At 44.7% G+C, this 18,333-nt stretch overlaps 1 protein-coding gene across 4 annotated transcripts in view; it reads left to right on the forward strand.

The window, feature by feature from the left end:
• The window catches only part of LOC110198027 (uncharacterized), a 55,355-nt gene extending 37,652 nt beyond the window's left edge, over positions 1–17,703 (forward strand). The window contains exons 1-6 of one of the 4 annotated variants that reach the window (XM_020972118.2): positions 2,491–2,578; positions 7,833–8,070; positions 8,558–8,643; positions 11,830–11,956; positions 12,954–13,049; positions 14,528–17,703. In XM_020972118.2, coding sequence (XP_020827777.1) covers positions 8,028–8,070; positions 8,558–8,643; positions 11,830–11,956; positions 12,954–13,049; positions 14,528–16,233 — 2,058 coding nt within the window. In that variant the 5' untranslated portion in view covers positions 2,491–2,578; positions 7,833–8,027 and the 3' untranslated portion in view covers positions 16,234–17,703. Of the gene's footprint in view, positions 1–2,490; positions 2,579–4,796; positions 8,071–8,557; positions 8,644–11,829; positions 11,957–12,953; positions 13,050–14,527 lie in introns of those variants that run through there. The other 3 variants (XM_020972120.2, XM_020972114.2, XM_078154617.1) reach the window with 3 other exon arrangements.
• Positions 17,704–18,333: the final 630 nt, after the last annotated feature.

An 18,333-nucleotide genomic window follows, 5' to 3' on the forward strand; every position in this document is an offset into this window, starting at 1 on the left:
GTAAATTTTCACATCCCATAGGACAGGTTTCAGCCAGTTCGATAACCTCCTAACTTCATCAAACTAACTCTATAGGTAAACTAAGTCAGCTTACAGATTAAATTACACTTAGAAGGATTCACAATAGGAGAAATGACCCCAACTCCCCTCCCCAAATAATAAAAATTTAAAAATAGATGAAAAATTATTATCCCAAATGGCCATGAATCTATGGGTCCTTTCCTTCATACAGGCCCCCTAAATGGAAGGAAGAATATGGAAGGCCCAAGTCGCAGATCTGGATGGTTTGCACCATGCTGTGGATAGTAAATCGTTGCTAGTTGCATAATTGGCCTCTTAGTACTAAGAGGTGACCGTGAGCAGCAGCACCAGAAAGATTGGGGCGACGAGGAAAGCAATGACATTTCACGCGCGGTCACCGATCCTCGTTGTGAGCCAAGGTCATCTGGAATGCAATGGGAATTTTTGATTTTCCTTTTATTATTTGAGACTCAGGGCCATTCCTCCGGCAATCTTTGGTTCACTAAAAGCCTGTCTTTACATTAACCTCACCTGATCAAACCCTGTGCCAAGGGGTGTGAAAATTGACCCAGAGCCTTAAATATTCCTTAGAGAAGCAGCCAGAGGAAGCCTCTCTACGGTTCCTGCCTCCTTGGCGACATGCAGATCCTCTTCCTCAATCAGCTGATGGGAAACCCTCCAGGTACGGTCTACTCGGCAACCTGACTTCGTTTACCTATCAAGTTTGTTTGAGGCAGCTTGGCTCCTTAGGGGTGTAAGTCTTTTCCACTTTCATGACACTGGAGGAAGCATGGGATTACAGATCTATCTTCTCTTTACCTTTCCTGGCCTGAGAGGAATGTACAAGATCACAACATGTAAATGAATGACTTCTCTGTCACTCTGACGTCACTTTGCCTAGAAGAGGGCTTGTGAGACTCCTAATAGGGGTTCAGCGATTCTCTGAGGCCTGAACCTATGCTCGAGCAGAATACTAAAAGGCTTGGTTTCTACCTTTGAATTTCCGTGTTGTGGGGAATACGTATGGGAGCAGCAGTTACTGACCACATGAACTCAGGGAGGAGCTATTTCTCCCCTCACAGTAATAAGGCAGAGCAGAGGTTATTAACTCTTCGGGCAGCCTGTCCCAGTGCAAGGATCTATACCAAGGACAACCTCCCAACTGGTGAACTTGGATACAAAAACCATACCAATCCAAGAAGGGGCAGCTGGCGAGTTTTCCTCAGAGTACAGTTCACATTGCCATCTACCTCTGGTTGCTGAATGGTCATGGCCAGCTTGCTGTACAATCTCCTGAGGGCATGGGGATGTCTCAGGTAAGTGGCCATCATGGTCTGAGGCATCACCAGCAAGGCCAGCTAGAGCCCACCTTCCCCTGAACTGCCCATGCCCAGCCTGAGGTCACTGGGAACTAGGTAGGCCTATATGAAGATCCGCAAACGTAGGAAAGGAATAGCTCAGGTCCTTCCTAGTAGTTTTGGTTTCCATATTGGAATGAAATGGAACTCTGGAGGAAGATCTGATGGTTCCCGCCAGGAGATCTACCTGGCCCTAGCAGAGGAGGAGATTAACCAGGATGTCCAGTGAGGACAGCATTGATCTCAGCCCTCAGGAATCTCTCTCCACTTCTGTCACGTGTAGGGAAGGGTCCTCTAAATCTGCAGAGGCATCAAATGGCCACTGGGTTACCTACCTCCAAGCCAATGCTTAGCACGTAGTAGGTGCTTCATAAATGTTTATTGATTGACTTCAGAGCTCGGGCAAACCAGATTAAAATGTAATTGGGAAATATCTAACAAAGTCGATAAAAATATAATAGGCCATAGACAATGTTAATACGTGGGTTTCTAAGTCAGTATGCAGTCCCTGGGGAGCCTTATGTAGAACTGATGCCCCTGTTTCTATTTCAGTTTGACACCAGTGGTCTGGAGCACACTGACAGTTTGAAAATGTAGTATTATCTTGTTCTATGGTATTTTTATTCATTTTTTAAAAAATACTTGCCAATTACATTTTACTCTGGTCCCCAGCATTTCTATTTGGAAAAAATCAGTTGCAGCAATACAAGGTGGGGGAGGCATAGCTGGACAACTAGTTCTTTTGAAAAAGTTCTGGGGGGTTTATCAGACCGCAAGTCCGGTTAGAGTCAGCATGCAGACTGCATGTGTGTGCATATCTACACACGCATGTCTACATATGAAATACACATATGTCTCCACTGGAAACAGGCCCTGGAGGGGGCAGAGCAAGAACGAGGTCGAGGCCAAGGCGACATCTGTGGGCAAGATTGCCAAGGCCGCGCCGCACCGCCCCGCCCACCTCGCCCAGGGCGCAGGCGCAGACTCCCGCAGAGGGCAGGAGGGTCTGGAACCGCGCATGCGCAGAGAGCGCCCAGGCCGCCTTCCCGCAGCTGGACTCCATTTCCCAGAATGCATCCGGAGACTCACCTCTCTCCATTCCCACCCCATGGCTTGACTCGGCCCCCTCCCCTTAGCCCGATGCATTGTGGGAGTAGTCCTTTTGGGGTTCGGAGAGCGGGGGCCCCACAGTCTGTCAGGTGAGGGCTGGATTGCGGGGCGGCGCGGGTCCGAGGGCCGAGGCTGGGGGGAGGGGAAAGGGGGAAACTGAGAGAGTGCGCAGGCGCGGCACGTACATCCATACGCACCCGCGTGTGCCAGTGTGTGCACATGTGTGCGTGTCTGAGGAGAGTGTTTTTGTGTGTGTGTGTGTGTGTGTGTGTGTGTGTGTGTGTGTGTGTGTGTGCGCGCGCGCAGGTGTAAGCCTGTGCTGGAGGTGCTGGTGCGTGGGTGTGTCCACGCGTGGGTCTGACCTCCCCTCCTCGACCTCCTGCAACCTTTTCGTCCCTCCCTAAGCCCTGGAAGCCCTCCCTCTTCCTCCGGCCCAGACACCCCTCCCCGTCACTCGTGTCTCTGAACCTGCCCCCTCCCTCAGCCTGGCCCCTCTCCCACTGACCCACTCTTGTGGCCCTCGCCCATGGGTCCATTTTCCTGGGAGGGGCTCCTGTCTACACCGGTGGCTTCTTGCCCCCGCTCCCCTGACCCCACAGTCTCGGCTGCATTGGAGCTGGAACCGATGGAGCATTTACCAGGGGAGGGGTTCACGCAGCGTCCAGCCCTCGCGGTGGGTGCCCTCTTTTCCTGCCGGGCTGGTGACCCCGACCCCTCTCTCCAGAGCTCCAGCCCCCCCCCCCTTCCGCGGCCTTCTGGCGGACCTTAGGCGGATGCGTTTGGGGGGGGGTGTCGCGGGTCATCCCCATTCAGAAGCCCCACTCCTGCTGCGTGCACTAGCATCCCTGCAGGGTGTCATCTGCCTAGGGGGCTATGGGAGGAGCCCCACACCAAATCCAAGCCGGACCCTCTCCTTGCTCAGAACTCTGTCCCCTCCGGGATCCGACAGGAACGATTCTTGGGGTAGCGTTCAATGCCCTTCCCAGACTGGCCCCGCCGGACCTCTGGGAAGGTCCCGATCGTGCCTCGTCCCTCCAGGCCCCTTGGCCCGGGATACTCCCCCTCCTCACTCCCTGCTCCCAGGACCGGGGGCTCCTCCGTGGCTCCAGCATCCCCTTCCCTACCCGCTCCCAGGGCCCCGTCCCTCTTGCACACGCCTGTGTTCCTTAGTAAGCCCCTTGAGGACAGGGACCGTTTTCACGTTTGTCCTGGTAGTCCCAATGCCTCGCAGTGTTTGGCCATCGTGGGCGCTTAATAAATGCTTCTTGATCGTTGAATCCATCTGAGCACGGATAGGAGGGCCGTGAGTGAGAGGGAGGTGGGGGCTGTGTGGATTTCCAAGTGCGGTTGAGAGAGACTACTGGGGAGGTGGGCGATTGTGCCCAGACACGCCCTGCCCCTTTGCAGGGAGCAGGGGTTACCTGGACGTCTCCTGGTTGCTGGTCACCGCAGTCTCGGCCTCCCACACGCTCCCATCTCAGGTGCCCCTAGTTTTGGGGTGATTGGAAATGCTTCCTGGGGCAATCAATGCCTCAGCCCCCCGGGGGCATCTCGGCCGGACCCAGGGAGCCTTCTGTCCAGGGCCGAAGCCGCGATCCCTTGTGAGTCCCGGGGCTCTGTGGGGATGGGGCGGGGCAGCGAAGGCAGAACCCAGCATTTTACGCTTTCGAAGGAGAGTCTCTGTTCCCCAGTGGGTGAACTCCCGATGCCGGGGTGGGGCAGGGGAATGAGTGAATGAATGGAGCCTGCATCAGCGCTTACAATGTGCAAAGCCTGTTCAGCGCTGGGGACCCGGTAGAAGACCTGCTCCCCTTCTAATGGGGGAGACAACCCAGCGGGGATTGGATGGAAGGGTCCCCGGACCTCGGGATGCAGCCTCCTGAATGTCATTCCCTCCGAGAAAACCGTGCGGGTCCCTGATGGGGAACCAATTGGCTACAGCGGAGCTTTGGTGGAGCGAGCCTCCTTTCTGGGTCTCAGCACCTGGACGGGGTCTCCTGGGGCTGGAGGCAGGATCGGGGCGGGGCAGGGAGGGGCTGCTCCACTCCGGGAGGCTCCTGGTCTCAACTGCCACTTGTGGCCGTTGATGGCGGTGTTGTTGAAAAAGGTGGGCCCCTTCTCCGGAGTGATAGCTCCCCTCAGTGATGGCATCGGGGTCTGGTCTGGAAGTAGGGCCGGGTGGGGGCCGGGGCTCCTTCTTCGGCCCTCGGGTCCTGGATCTGTTTCCACCGGGGTGGGGGGCCGGGGGACAGGAGGTAGCCTGCAGTGGGGGTGACTGGAAGGAGGGTGAGGGAGGAAGGTGAGGCGAGGGAAGTGGTCTGAATTTTAAGTTAAGAGTTTGAGTGAAAGGAGTTAGTTTGTGGCAAAGCTTATATTTTTAAAGTCAGATTTAGTTGTTAATTTTTAAAACAGTAAAGGTTAGTTAAGTTTCCGTTTCCTTAGTTTATGGATAAAAATAATATCCTTTATGATTAATGAATCAATAATGTTCATCTTTTTAAAAATATCTGGGTGCACCCTCTAATGAAAAATGCTGTATAGACCTGTGCCTTTGTTTGGGGGGGGGGCGAGCAGGTGGATGCAGTGAATAATATCCCCTCCACACCATAGTGGACCTTCTTGGTGCGTTACTGTGCCCCCCCCAAAAAAAATCATCTCCCGATGACTAGTCTTCTGGTGGCTGACGCCCACCTCCAGGGGGCCGATAAGGCCTTATTTTCCCCAGTAAATGACTCACAGTAGGTTTTTCTTAACTCTTTCATGAGTGAATGAAACTCATTACCATCCTGTTTTTATGGCCAGGCTCTGTCTAACTGCAGGGCTGTGATTCCTTGCCCCCTTCCCACCCTCCTGCTCTGCCCCCACCCCCAGTCAATGTGTGTGTTTATATATGGGTCATACACTGTACTATTAACATATCTTGTACATTTTAAAACAAACCAAGAATTAAAACTTTAAACAGGATGAAATAAACAATAGTTTATTTTCACATTTTTTTAATGGTGCAAAACCTATTTGCAGTCAGTTTATTAAGATTTCATTGACAGCAATATGATTGGATCGTGCTTCATTATTTTTATTTTTTTGTTAAGATTTTTTTTTAATTGAACAAAATCTGTTGTCCTTTCTTCTCGGCTCCCGCTCCATTGGAAAACAAAACAAAACAAAACAAGCTCCCTCATTGCCCATGCTCAAAAAATACAAGCTTCATTCTGCCTCCTGACTCTCTCACCTTTTTGTCAGGAGGCAGACAACATGGCGGGCAGCTAGGTGGCGCTGTAGATAGAGCTCCAGCCCTGGTGTCGGGAGGACCAGAGTTCAAATGTGACCTTAGACCAGACACTTGACACTAGCTGTGTGACCCTGGGCAAATCACTTAACCCCCATTGCCCCATCCTTGGCTCTTCTGGATTGTCATTGCATGGATCTTAGTTCTTATAGCTCTCAAAGGTGTCTTTGCTGTGTTGCTGTTTTAAAAGTGATTTTCCTGGTGTTGCTCAATTCACTCTTCATCTTATAAAAGTCTTCAGAATTGTTTTGGTAATATTGATGTTATGGTGAAGCTCGTTGTATTGGTTTAGCTCACTGCTCAGTTCCTGTGCTCGCATCAGTTCATGCCAGTCTCTCCATGTCTCTGAAATCATCTAGTTCCTCATTTATTATAGCACAAGAATATTCCATCCCACTCATATGCCACAGTGGGTTCAGCTATTCTGCAGCTAATGGGTATCCTTTAATTTCTGGGTTTTTTTGTTTTTGTTTGTTTTTTTTGCCACCACAAAAAGAATTGTTATCAGTATTTTTGTACATATAGGACCTTTTTGTCTTCCATTGATTTCTTTGGGGTGTCGTCCTAACAGTGGTAAAGGGTTAAAGGGTCACTTTTTAGTCACTTTCTTTATATAATTCTAAATTGCTTTCCAGGATGTTTATACCCATTTCACAGGTCCATCAACAGCTGTACATCAATGTGCTTGTTTTCATAGCCCCTCCAACATTTGTTATTTTCCTTCTTTGTCATCTTTGCCAATATGATGAAAGGGAACTACCGTGTTTGCCGGCCAACCCTCCTCTGTCAAGTGACTTAATAAAATTCTCTCTAAAACTTTTTCAGGTTTTGGGATTTGTTTTCAAATGGAACATGCAATCAAAATCATCCATTTTATCATCTGTGATTCCCTCTATCCCTTGTTTGGTCATGAACTTTTCTTCCATCCAGAGAGCTGAGAGAGAATTTTTTCTATGTTTCTCTAACTTGTTTACTATGTGACCTTTTATATCTAAATCACATATGCAATTCTTCTTGGTATATGGTATATGTAGTGAGGTGTCCATCCAAATCCAATTTCTTCCATACTACTGTCTGATTTTCCCAGCAGCTTTTATCAAATAGTGAGTCTTATTAGACCCCTTTATTAAAGAACTTTATTAAGGACCCCTAGTAGCTGGGGTCTTTGTATTTGTATTTGTATTTGTCAAAAACCAGGTGAAAAGTTCATTTTTTCCTGTACGTTGTATACCTCATCTGTTCCACTGATTAATCTCTATTTTTAACCAGTGCAAATTATTTTGAGAATCAATGCTTTGTAGTATAGTTTGAGATCTGGTCCTGTTAAGCTTCCTTCCTTCACACCTTTTTTTATTATTTCTTTGTGTTTTTTTGACCTCTTTGGCCACAATATAACTTTTCTTATTTTTTCTACTTCTATAAAGTAATTCTTTGATAGTCTGATTAATATGACATTTAATAAGTAAATTGATTTTGGTAGAATTGTCATTTTTATCATGTCGACTCATCATACCCATGAACAATTACAGTTCCAGTTATTTAGGTCTGTGTTTCTGTAAGCAGCAGTTTGTAGTTATATAATTCTTGTGTGTACTTTGTAGGTAGATTCTCAAGTATTTTATACATTCTGTAGTAATTTTAAATGGAATTTCTCTCTTCCCACTGGGTTTTATTGATACTATATAGAAACTAATAATTTATGTGGATTTATTTTATATCCTGCAATTTTGCTGAAGTTATTTCAATTAATTTTAGTTGGCTCTCTAGGGTTCTTTAAGAATGCCATCATATCATCTGCAGAAAGTGATCATTTCGTTTCTTCTTTACCTACAGTCATTCCCTCAGTTTCTCTTTCTTGTCTTATTGCTATAGCCAGCATCTCTTGTACCAGGTCAGATAGAAGTGGTGACATTGGACATCCTTGTTTTACAAACCCTGATTTCATTGGAAAGGATCCTAGTTGACCCCCAGCCTGTAGTACCAGAGACACAGTTCTCAGATGAGCCCCAGAGGGAAGAGCCCCAGTTGAAGCGATCTTGCTTTTGAGTTCCCAGGTCCCGGCTTTACTAGAAGGTGAAGGTGGTAGACGATGTCTTCCAGGAAAATGTCTCCAGCACAGGAGAAGGTTCCTGTCCTGAGACCTTTAATCAGAGTTCCAGGGCAGCTCTTGAGGTGAAGGGGCAGCCCCTGGGACTACTTGCTGGTGGCAGAAGAAGTGGCAGTCATCCTGGCTGGCCAGAGAGGATTGGATGGGTGACCACGTGGCCTTGGACTCAATGCTTGGGGAGAAAGGTAAGAATTCCAGAAGTGCTGATGGGGGATTAGAATCCTGTCTGGGGTGGGGGGCTGGGGAGATAGCTTGGGAAAGGATAACCATAGCTGCTAGCTGCAACTTTTATTTCCCCTTCTGGCTTTGCTCACCTTTAGGGTATATCATTACCCAGTCCAGGTACTTTAGCATTTCCTGACCTCTGAATTAATCTATAAATTTAACAAGCATTTATTTAGTGCCTACTATGTGCCGTGCCTGAAAGAAAGGACTGACAGAGTGAAGTCTTAGTTGAAGGTAGAATGAATTTATAAGACTAAACGTCCAAAAAATGTCATCATAACTTTGTTTAGCAGTGAGTGGCAGCTGGGGTCCTTAAAGGGCTGATCTAGGCTGTGGGAGTGACGATGAAGATGGGCTTGGATGAAGACATCTGGGGTGCTCTTGAGGGCTTTGTTTAGGAGGTTGGCTTTAGAGTTGGTCTCCCCGTGGTTTCTTTCTCTTGTCCAGCTCGAGGCCGTGCCCTTCACCAAGACAGCAGCATGGAGGTGGCTGAGGAGGGTGTGACTTTTGGATTCCTCACAGCCACATTTCAGGTGAATTCAAGTTCACTTTCTCTTTCTCTTTTGTCACATTGTATACCATGTCATTTCTCAGTGTATTGATACATATCTTCCTTTATTCAGCGGCACCCTTTCCTTCCAGTCTTCTTTGGGGATCTAACCCTCGAAGCCTCTGGCTGTTCTGAGAGATGACCTCGCGCTTATAGATTATGAGAACTAGAATGTCTCCATAATAGATATTGACAGATTCTAAAATCAAGGTCTATACTTTTTTTTAAAATTCAGTTTTATTTTATTTTTGGTTCAACATTCTCTCCCTCTCCCTTACCCCTCCCATTGAGAAGACAAGAAAAATAAAACCCATTACAAATTTGTATAGTCATGCAAAACAAATTTCTGCGTTAACTGTTTCTGAAAAAGGAGAAAGTGAACTAAATATGATTCTGTCTGCACTCTGAGCCCAGTAGTTCTCCATCTGGAGGTGGAGAGCATTTTTCATCATAAGTCCTTTGGAATTGTGGTAGGTTATTGTGTTGACCAGTCACTCAGTCTTTCACAGTTGATTATTATTACAATGTGGCTGTTAACGTGTACAGTGTTCTCCTGGTTCTTCTCACTTCACTTTGCATCAGTTCATACAAGGCTTCCCTTGAGTATTCCATACGTTCATATGCTATAATTTGTTCAGCCCATTGATGGATACCTCCTCAGTTTCTAATTCTTTGCCCCCACGAAAAGAACTGCTGTAAATATAAATATTTCCTTTTCCTTTGCTCTCTTTAGGATACAGACACTCTGGGTTAGTGATATTGCTGGGTCAAAGAGTACACGTAGTTTTATAGCTCTGTGGGTGTAGTTCCAAAGTACTCTCCAGATTGGTTGGACCAGTTCACAACTCTGCCAACAGTGCATTAGTGTAAACTGTTTTCCTACGTCCCCTCCAGCATTTATCATTTTCTTTTTCTGTACTCTTAACCAGTCTGATAGGTGTGAGGTGATACATCAGAGTAGGTTTAATTTCCATTTCTGAATCAATAATGACTTAGAGCTTTTTTCATGTCCCTATTGTTGTTTGTTGAGTTGTTATCAGTAGTGTCTGATCCTCCGTGACCCCATTTGGAGTTTTCTTGACAGAGATACCATAATGGTTTGCCATTTCTTTCTCCAGTTCATTTTACAGATAAAGAACTGAGGCAAACAGGGTGAAGTGAGTTGGCCAGGGTCACATAACTAGTAAGTGTCTGAGGCCAGATTTGAACTCTGCTCTTCCTGACTCCAGTATACTCTATCCAGTATACCACCTAGCTGCCCCTGTCACTATTAATAGCTTTGATTGTTTTCCTTTGAAAACTGCCTGCTGGGAGTTTAATTCTTAACCAAACTGTAGGGATAGAGACTGTTGCAAAAGGTAAAGAGATAATTCTGATTACGTGAAAATCTTTTGCACAAGCAAAATTAATGCATCTGCAATAAGAAGGGAAGTGGTTGACTAAGAAAAAAAAATCTTTATTAAATTTCTCAGGTAAGGGTTTGGTGTCCAAGATTTGCAGAAAATTAGCCGAAATGTTTGAGACCAAAAGCTATTCTCCAAGAGATACGTAGTCAAAGGAGATGAAGAAATAGTTTTTGAAAGAAGGATCTCAGTATTCTAACAACCAAATGAAAGAATGCCTCATGTGACTAATAGAGAAATACACATCAAAACAACCCTAAAGTTCTTCACACCCGGAAAATTGGCAGGGATGAGACTAGTCCTTGTTGGAGAAGTTGTCAAAAGACAGGTGCAGGCATGTGTTATTGGGTCTCTGTGAATTAGGACAGTCACTCTGGAAAGCAGTGTGGACTTATGCAAATAAAATGACTGAAATGTCTACACTCTGTGATCCAAAAATTTCACTACTAGTGGCTTATATCCTAAAGACAGCATTGATGAGGAAGTCTGGATAGCTACCAAATATTTATAGCAGTACTTTTTGTGGTAGCAAAAAATTGGAAACAAAGCTGCCTATCAGTGGGGAGATGTGGAATGGGATATGACTACGCTATCAGAAACAACAAAGATGCTGAATACAGAGAAGAATGGAAAAGGTCATATGAACGGATGCCAAATGAAGCGAGCAGAGCTGGGGAAACAATGTAAGCAATGACAACAACAGTGTCAATAGAAAGAACCACCACTGGTCAGTCGAGACTGACCATCATGAGACTGTGGAGACAAGCTTGGTGTCAAAGTGGAGATGAAAGAAGGGATTCTTCTCCCTATTCCTTTGCAGAGGTGGGGGCCCATGGATGCAGTACATGGGACATAAGGTCTAATTTTTTCAATACATTGTTAAGTTTGCTGAATTTCTTTTTCTCTTCCCCTATTGAAAAAAAACCCCAACAACCTTGTTATAAGGGATAGTTCTCTAGGTGAGGTTGGAAGAAGCATAGAACAGGACATCTAGGCAATGTCAAAACAAAAGATATCAATGAAAATCTTTTTCTTTTCTTTGACAAGTGTAACTGGAAATTTAGGTGGCCCTGTCCTGTAGGGAGAATAAGGGATAAAAGATGGCTAGCCCCAGGCTGTACAAACACCTCAGGAGGAGGAGGAGACATGGAGAAAGGCTCCTGCATGAGTCTGTTGGGTATTTTCTGGGATCACCCGGCCTGAGAAGGCATGGGTGGGTTATAATCTTCATTTGCCATCATCAGAAAGGTCATGGATCCATGGAAGTGAGTGTTAGAGAACAGAGCAGGCCTCTGCCATTGTTCATCGTCAGTATTTTAATAACTTGGACACCATGTTGTTCCAGGTTTCCACAATAGGGTGGAGAAGCAGTGATCCCTCTATGAGAGAGAGCAGAGGGCCATTAACAGTTGGGAATGGAGAGAATGCTGAGCGTGACCAGCCTCTTGTGGGATTGGTTTCCCCCAAGGCCATCTGCCAGAGGGTGTGGGTTAATGGTAGAGAGGGATTGCTATTACATAGCTGCTAGGAATTACTATTTCTGGAGCAATTGCTGATGTTAGGGTTGTGCCTCAACTCTGAGATGAAGCCTGGTCTGGGGCCTTAGGGGTAAAGGACATGTTTTCTTGAGATTTACTTGTGGAAGGGACTTTTCAGGGTGAATATGAGCAATAAAGAAAAGCTGTCCATAAGAGCCTAGGACAAAGTGGTAAGCAGTAAAGACTAGGAGGAGTGGCTCTGGTTAAGCAGGAATGTGTTTGACTCAGGAATCGGTGATGTTTAAAGACGTGGCTGTGGACTTCACCCAGGAGGAGTGGAGCCGCCTGGATCCTGCCCAGAGGGCCCTGTACAGGGATGTGATGTTGGAGAACTATGAGAACCTGGTCTCCTTGGGTAAGCAGAGCTGCCCCGTGACTCAGTGACTGCTTATCCCTCCAGGAGAGTCCTAACTCCTTTATGGACAGTAGGCAGACTGGTTCTGTTCTGGGTTCCCAGGTTAGAGGTCTTCCTGTGTTATAAATGGCAATCCTGTAGCTTCCTTGTGCCAGCCCCAAGGCTGCAGCTTCTCTGCTCCCTGGACCCTCAGGTCAAAGATTTCTGCCATAATCTCAGGGGATTAGGATACTACTTCCTCTGGGAAACCTTTCCTCCCCCTTTTCTTCAGAGATTTCTACATGGATTTTACTCTTCCTAGACTGGAAGCCCTACGAGGCAAGCCAGCTAAGCTTTACATCTCTCTAGTGTAGCTCTTTACACACATAAGTACTTACTGGCTGAAAGATTTAAAAATGAAGGCCCAGAGGATATCCCAGGTCTGATCCCACCATCCTCCATTTCTAGAAGCTCCTGACTGCCTGGCTCTGGTGCCATATTACTCCCCTTTGTCACCTCTCCAGCAACATCGGCCTTGACTTCCCACCTCCTGTCTCCCCGAGGCCATTGTATAACTCAGGGACCACCTCCTTCCTGGGACCTTTCCTGACCCCCCTCCTTGAGATTCTCCCATCCTTGTTCTTTCTCTGGTGACATCTTCGTGATGTTTGCCTGTCATGTCTCACCGTGGCCAGGAGGGATTCTGTTCTCCTCTGTATCCGAAGTATCTAGCATAGTGTCTGGCACATGCATACTAGATGCTTAATGAATGTCTGACGTTTAATGGCTTGAGAGAGCCAAATCCCGTAGTGTTGGGAGTGTTCAATGAACTTGTTTTCTTTCTAAGCCTGAACTAGATCTGTGACCTACCCTCCCTTACATTACAAAATGGTACATACTTCAGAGGTCCCCTTGTCTACCTTCTATGCTGTCTAGCCTCCCTCTTTTCTGGGACTAGGGGGAATTTGCAGAAAGCTTCCTGTCCCCAGCAATTTTCCACTTCTCTCCTTATGTATAGGGCTTCCTGTTTCCAAACTGGATGTGATCTCCCTGTTGGAGAGAGGAGAAGCCCCATGGAGGCCTGAGGGAGGAGGCCCAAGATGCTCCTGTCCAGGTGAGTGAGTGAGTGAGTGAGTGAAGAAAAGGTAGATGAGAGTCCTTTAAGTGTCTTCCCCTTCGCAAGATAGGACAGGGAGCTCTTCTCAAAGGTTTCAGAACCTGGGGCTGGCTGGCATGAGGTGTATCTTTCACTTGAGCATATGACTTTGCTGATATCTCTCTTTCTCCTCATATGTCCTTGTATCAGAAAAGAGATGTATGTTCCTTTATTTTTGTTGTTTTTAATAGACATTTAAAATTGAATAACCATCAACTAAAGCATTCATATGTGTGTGTGTGTGTGTGTGTGTGTGTGTACATATACACACTCATATATCTCCATCCACTTTGTTTCTAGCTCTTTGCCTTTACAAACTGCTGTTAGGAATATTTTGGTATATATGTGATCTTCTGTTTGACCTCTTTGAGGTATATGCCTAAAGGGTATGGACATTTTAGTTACTTTGTGGACATAATTCTAAACTGCTTTCCAGAATGATTGGACCAATTCATAGCTCCATCAACAGGGTATCAGTATGCCTCTTTCCACAGGCAACCAAGAAAAATTTCCAAATGTCCATATACTTGAACCCAGAGAGCCCACTTCTAGGCCTATGCCTCAAAAAGATAGAAATAAAGGTCCCATATGTCCTTGGTAAGTTGATTGGAATAGCTGCTAATCTGTATATTTGTTTAGATGGTATCATCGTTTTTATTATTTTGGCTCAGCCCAACAGTGAGTAATGTCTGTCCCTCCAGTCAGCAGAAGGGCATTCTTTACTTTGTTACAAGGTGTTTTAAAATTTCATTTGAGTCTGGAATATGCCCTGATGGGCTGGCTTTCAGAAATTTTATGCCATTTGGGTTCATTTTTCTTGGCACCTCCCTTTCTATTATTTCTTTTTAGATTTTGTGCATTGACTCCCAAATATTTTATGCATTTTGTAGTTATTTTGAGTGTGATTTCCCTTTCTATTGTTGCTTCTTGTATTATGTCCTTATTCACACAGAAATACTATTGATTTTTGTGGATTTATTAAGTAGCCTGAACCTTTGCCAAAGCTATTAACTGCTTCAGTTAGTTTCTTTGCTGATTTCCTAAGGTTTTCTAAGTAAACTATCAAGTCATCAGCAAGTAGGGATAGTTTTGTCTATCCTTTGCAATCTTTATACTTTTTCTATTGAATAATAGAGTTAGTTGATCCCTTCTTCAGTGACGTTCCTCTGTTCTGCAGAGGATAATTCAGTTTTCTCGCTGACGTATCTTTTTAATGACATCTGTAGCTTTTTAATTCATTGAGTGTGAGCACTCAAGTGCTCTGTTATTATCTTTTTACCTGTTTTTGGCTTCATTTCTTCTAAACAGTTTTGTTCTGCCTGGTCCAAATTGAACATTTTTCTCCTGATAGAAGAGATAGGTACTAAAGCTTTCTATGAAAGTTCTTTTCAGCATAACAAATAGTAAGTTAGTGACTTTTCCTTCCTTTGTTTCAGATCTCTGTATTGAGGACAGCAGGGTTACAAGCAAAGGCTCCCTTCTGATACAGGCTGTTTGCATGGAAGAATCATCCAAGAAAATATTGCCAAAGGATCCCATGCAGTGTTCAAAGATTCAAGAAGCTGGAGAAGATGATATTAATTTAGAGAAACCGAAGGGTAGCCAAGAGAGGCAGTCCAGACAAGTGGCAATCCCTCCTAGAACAACATTTAATAAAGGGGATGTGCCTCAGGGAAATACACTGGGGAGAAGTTTTAGTCTGGGGTCAGTCTTGGGTGCATTGTGGAAGGGAGGTGTGGAGAAACGGTTCCATAAATATAAGACACTTGGAAAGAGCTTCAGGGATTTTTCAGAACTGAATGTGTGTAATAGATCCTCCTTAGAGAAAAACTTGGGTAAGTGTAGCTCGTGCAGAAAGCCCTTCAGTTATCGCTCAGACCTAGTTAAATTTCATAGAATTCATACTAGAGAAAGGCTACATGAACACAATGAATGTGGAAAAGCCTTTGGCAGAAGACAAAATATCACCGGACATCAGAGAAGTGACACTGGAGAAAAGCATTACGAATGTAATCAATATGGGAAAGGCTTTAGTCACAAGGAACTCTTGATTAAACATAAGAAATTAAATACTGGAGTGAAACCCTTTGAATGTATTGAATGTGGAAAGTCCTTCAGGGAAAGTAAAGTACTCAAAAGCCATCAGAGAATTCATACTGGAGAGAAACCTTTTGAATGTAATGAGTGTGGGAAAGGCTTCAGCCAGAGGGCCAACCTTGTTAGGCATCAGAGAACTCACACTGGTGTGAAACCCTTTGCATGTAATGAATGTGGGAAGGCCTTTAGCCAGAGGGGACAGCTCATTTATCATCAGAGAATTCATACTGGAGAAAAACCCTTTGAGTGTAATGAGTGTGGGAAAGCCTTCAGCCGGAGGGCAATCCTTGTTACTCATCAGAGAACTCACACTGGAGAGAAACCCTTTGCATGTAATGAATGTGGGAAAGCCTTCAGTGAAAGTAAAGTACTCAAAAGCCATCAGAGAATTCATACTGGAGAAAAACCCTTTGAATGTAATGAGTGTGGGAAAGCCTTCAGCCAGAGGGGGCTGCTTATTTATCACCAGAGAATCCATACTGGAGTGAAACCCTTTGAATGTAATGAATGTGGAAAAGCCTTCATTGAGAGTCAAGTATTGAAAAGCCATCAGAGAATCCATACTGGAGAGAAACCTTTTGAATGCAATGAATGTGGTAAAGGCTTCAGCCAGAGGGGCCATCTTATTAGACATCAGAGAACTCATACTGGAGTGAAACCCTTTGAATGTAATGAATGCCAGAAAGCTTTCAGTCAGAGAGGAAACCTCATTTATCATCAGAGAATTCATACTGGAGAGAAGCCTTTTGAATGTAGTGAGTGTGGGAAAGGCTTTAGACAGAGGGCAGTCCTTATCACCCATCAGAGAACTCACACAGGAGTGAAACCTTTTGAATGTAATGAATGTGGGAAAGGCTTCAGCCAGAGAGGACACCTCATTAGACATCAAAGAACCCATACTGGAGTGAAACCCTTTAAATGTAATGAATGTGGGAAAGGCTTTAGCCAGAGTGGACACCTTATTAAACATCAGAAAATCCATACTGGATCAAAACATTTTGAATGTAATAAATTTCTTCATCAAGAACAGGCTATCACAAAGTAGCTGCCCGTTGATTGGGGAATGGCTAAATGTATTGTGTTATAGATAATGAAATTCTGCTGTGCTATAAGAAATGGTGAAGAATTCAAAAGAACATGAGATAACCTGAACTGATGCAGGATAAAGTAAGGAGAACCAGCAATACAATATAGACAATGAATACAACAATATAAACAGAACAAGAAAATTAAATGCAGTGTCATTTTAGTGACCCAGCTTGACCCCAGGGAATGGGAAATGCACTTGCCTCCCTTTTTTTGCAGAAATGGGAAGACTGGGGATAGATAACCTTGTGTTCACTGTTGGATTTGCTGGATTGTGTTGGTTGGTTTTACTTCCTACCCTTCCCATCTTCATTCTTTATTACAAGAGATGGCTTCCTGGGTAGAAAGGGGTGGAGGTCATATGAAAACATATGAAAATTATTTTTAAAAGAACATGTTATGCTGGACTAAACTCATTTCCTTTACTGATTGATGAGGTTACTAAACTAGTTTATATCTTGTTTACATGCTGTTTCCACCCCTCCCCCTTAGACTGTGAGCTCCTCGAGGGCAAGGACTGTTCATTTTTTTTTAACTTTCTTTGTATCCCCAGTGCTTGGCATAGTGCCTGGCACATAGTAGGCATTTAAGAAATGCTTGTTGATTGAATGGGGTTAAGGGAATGCTGTAGGTATAGTTTAACCTAGAGTGAAGGTAGTTAACGAAGTCTTTTTGTGGAAAAAAAAAATAGAGCAATGTAGACTAGATAGTGTCGAATTAAATGGGTCCAAAACTGGGTTGAGTCATCAACTCTAAAGAGTTATCATTAGTGATTCAGCGGCAGAGTGAAAGGCCTGCAAGGGAGTGCCCCAGGCTCCCGAGCTCTTGAAGTGGAGACACAGATGCTGCACTTACCAAATTCTCTGCTCCCTTCTGTGTATTTAAAAAATATTTTGTTGACGTTCTTTTTTCTTTAGCCTCACTGTCACTAACCTTCCTCTCCTCATCTACGTCTGTTCGCTCACCCCCCACCCCCAAGCCTTCTATTTTAACATATACACGCAGTCAAGCTAACCTGGTAGCACTTCAGCCACGTCTGAAAATAGACCTTTCATTCTGCATCTCTGCTAGGATGTGGAAGACACGGTTCATCCTCCATCATTGGCAGTCATCATTCATTGCACTGAAACAGGGACACAGACAAGACGGTTTTGGAACTACTACCTCCAGTTTGTTGTGTAATTAAAAAACAACCTGTATATAATCAAAATCCACAGTTACTGGTATTGTTTTTCAAGGGTTTTATATATGGAAGTGATGTAAAATAGGTAGACAAAACCTATATGAAGCTTGTGTTAGGCAGGCACTGGGTGCTGTATGAGGAGGCTGGACTGTAAGAGTCTTTGAGTTCACACTCTGTGGTCTTAGGAACTATAATCCTCGTTTATTTTTGTCAAGTTCATAATAATAAACATTTTATTTTTAGAAACTTGAGTTCACATCAATCTGGGTCATACCAAATAATAGAATCAGGATCCAGGAGTGTCTTGACAGTCTAGAACATGGGGCCAAATTTCAAAATTAAATAGATGTTAGATCTTGCATTTGGATTGAAAAACACACAAAACTTCAACAATTCCAGATGGAGCAGACGTGATATGATGGCAATAGGAAAAGATTTTGGGTTGGTTATTATTGAATTGTGAACTCAGTATGCATCAGTGCTATGATGTTGCAGCCAAAATGTCTGAGGCAGTCATGGGGTACATTAAGAAAGGCCTGGTTGTCAGGAATGAGGACGTTATAAACACAGTGTGATCCTCCTTTGCTCACACCTGGAAGGTTGTGTTCAATTCAGGCTAGCACATTTTAAGGACTTTGAGGAGCTGCATTCGTTTCAGGGTTGGGGAGGGACTCTGGGTTGTATCATGGAGGGATCTGTTCAAGGGTCCAGCAATATTTAGCCTGGAGAGAAAAAGATTTGTGGAGAACATGATGGATACCATTTAGTATCGGAAGGTAGTCCTCTGGAAGAGGGAGAAAACTGGTGTTTATTAGCTCCAGAGAAGCAAAGGGTGGGTGTTTCAAAGGGACAAATTCTGACTGGTTGTCACAAAAA

The sequence above is a fragment of the Phascolarctos cinereus genome, unplaced genomic scaffold (genome assembly GCF_003287225.1).
Source record: "Phascolarctos cinereus isolate Bilbo 61053 unplaced genomic scaffold, phaCin_HiC Scaffold_5;HRSCAF=322, whole genome shotgun sequence".
In the NCBI taxonomy this organism is placed as follows: Eukaryota; Metazoa; Chordata; class Mammalia; order Diprotodontia; family Phascolarctidae; genus Phascolarctos; species Phascolarctos cinereus.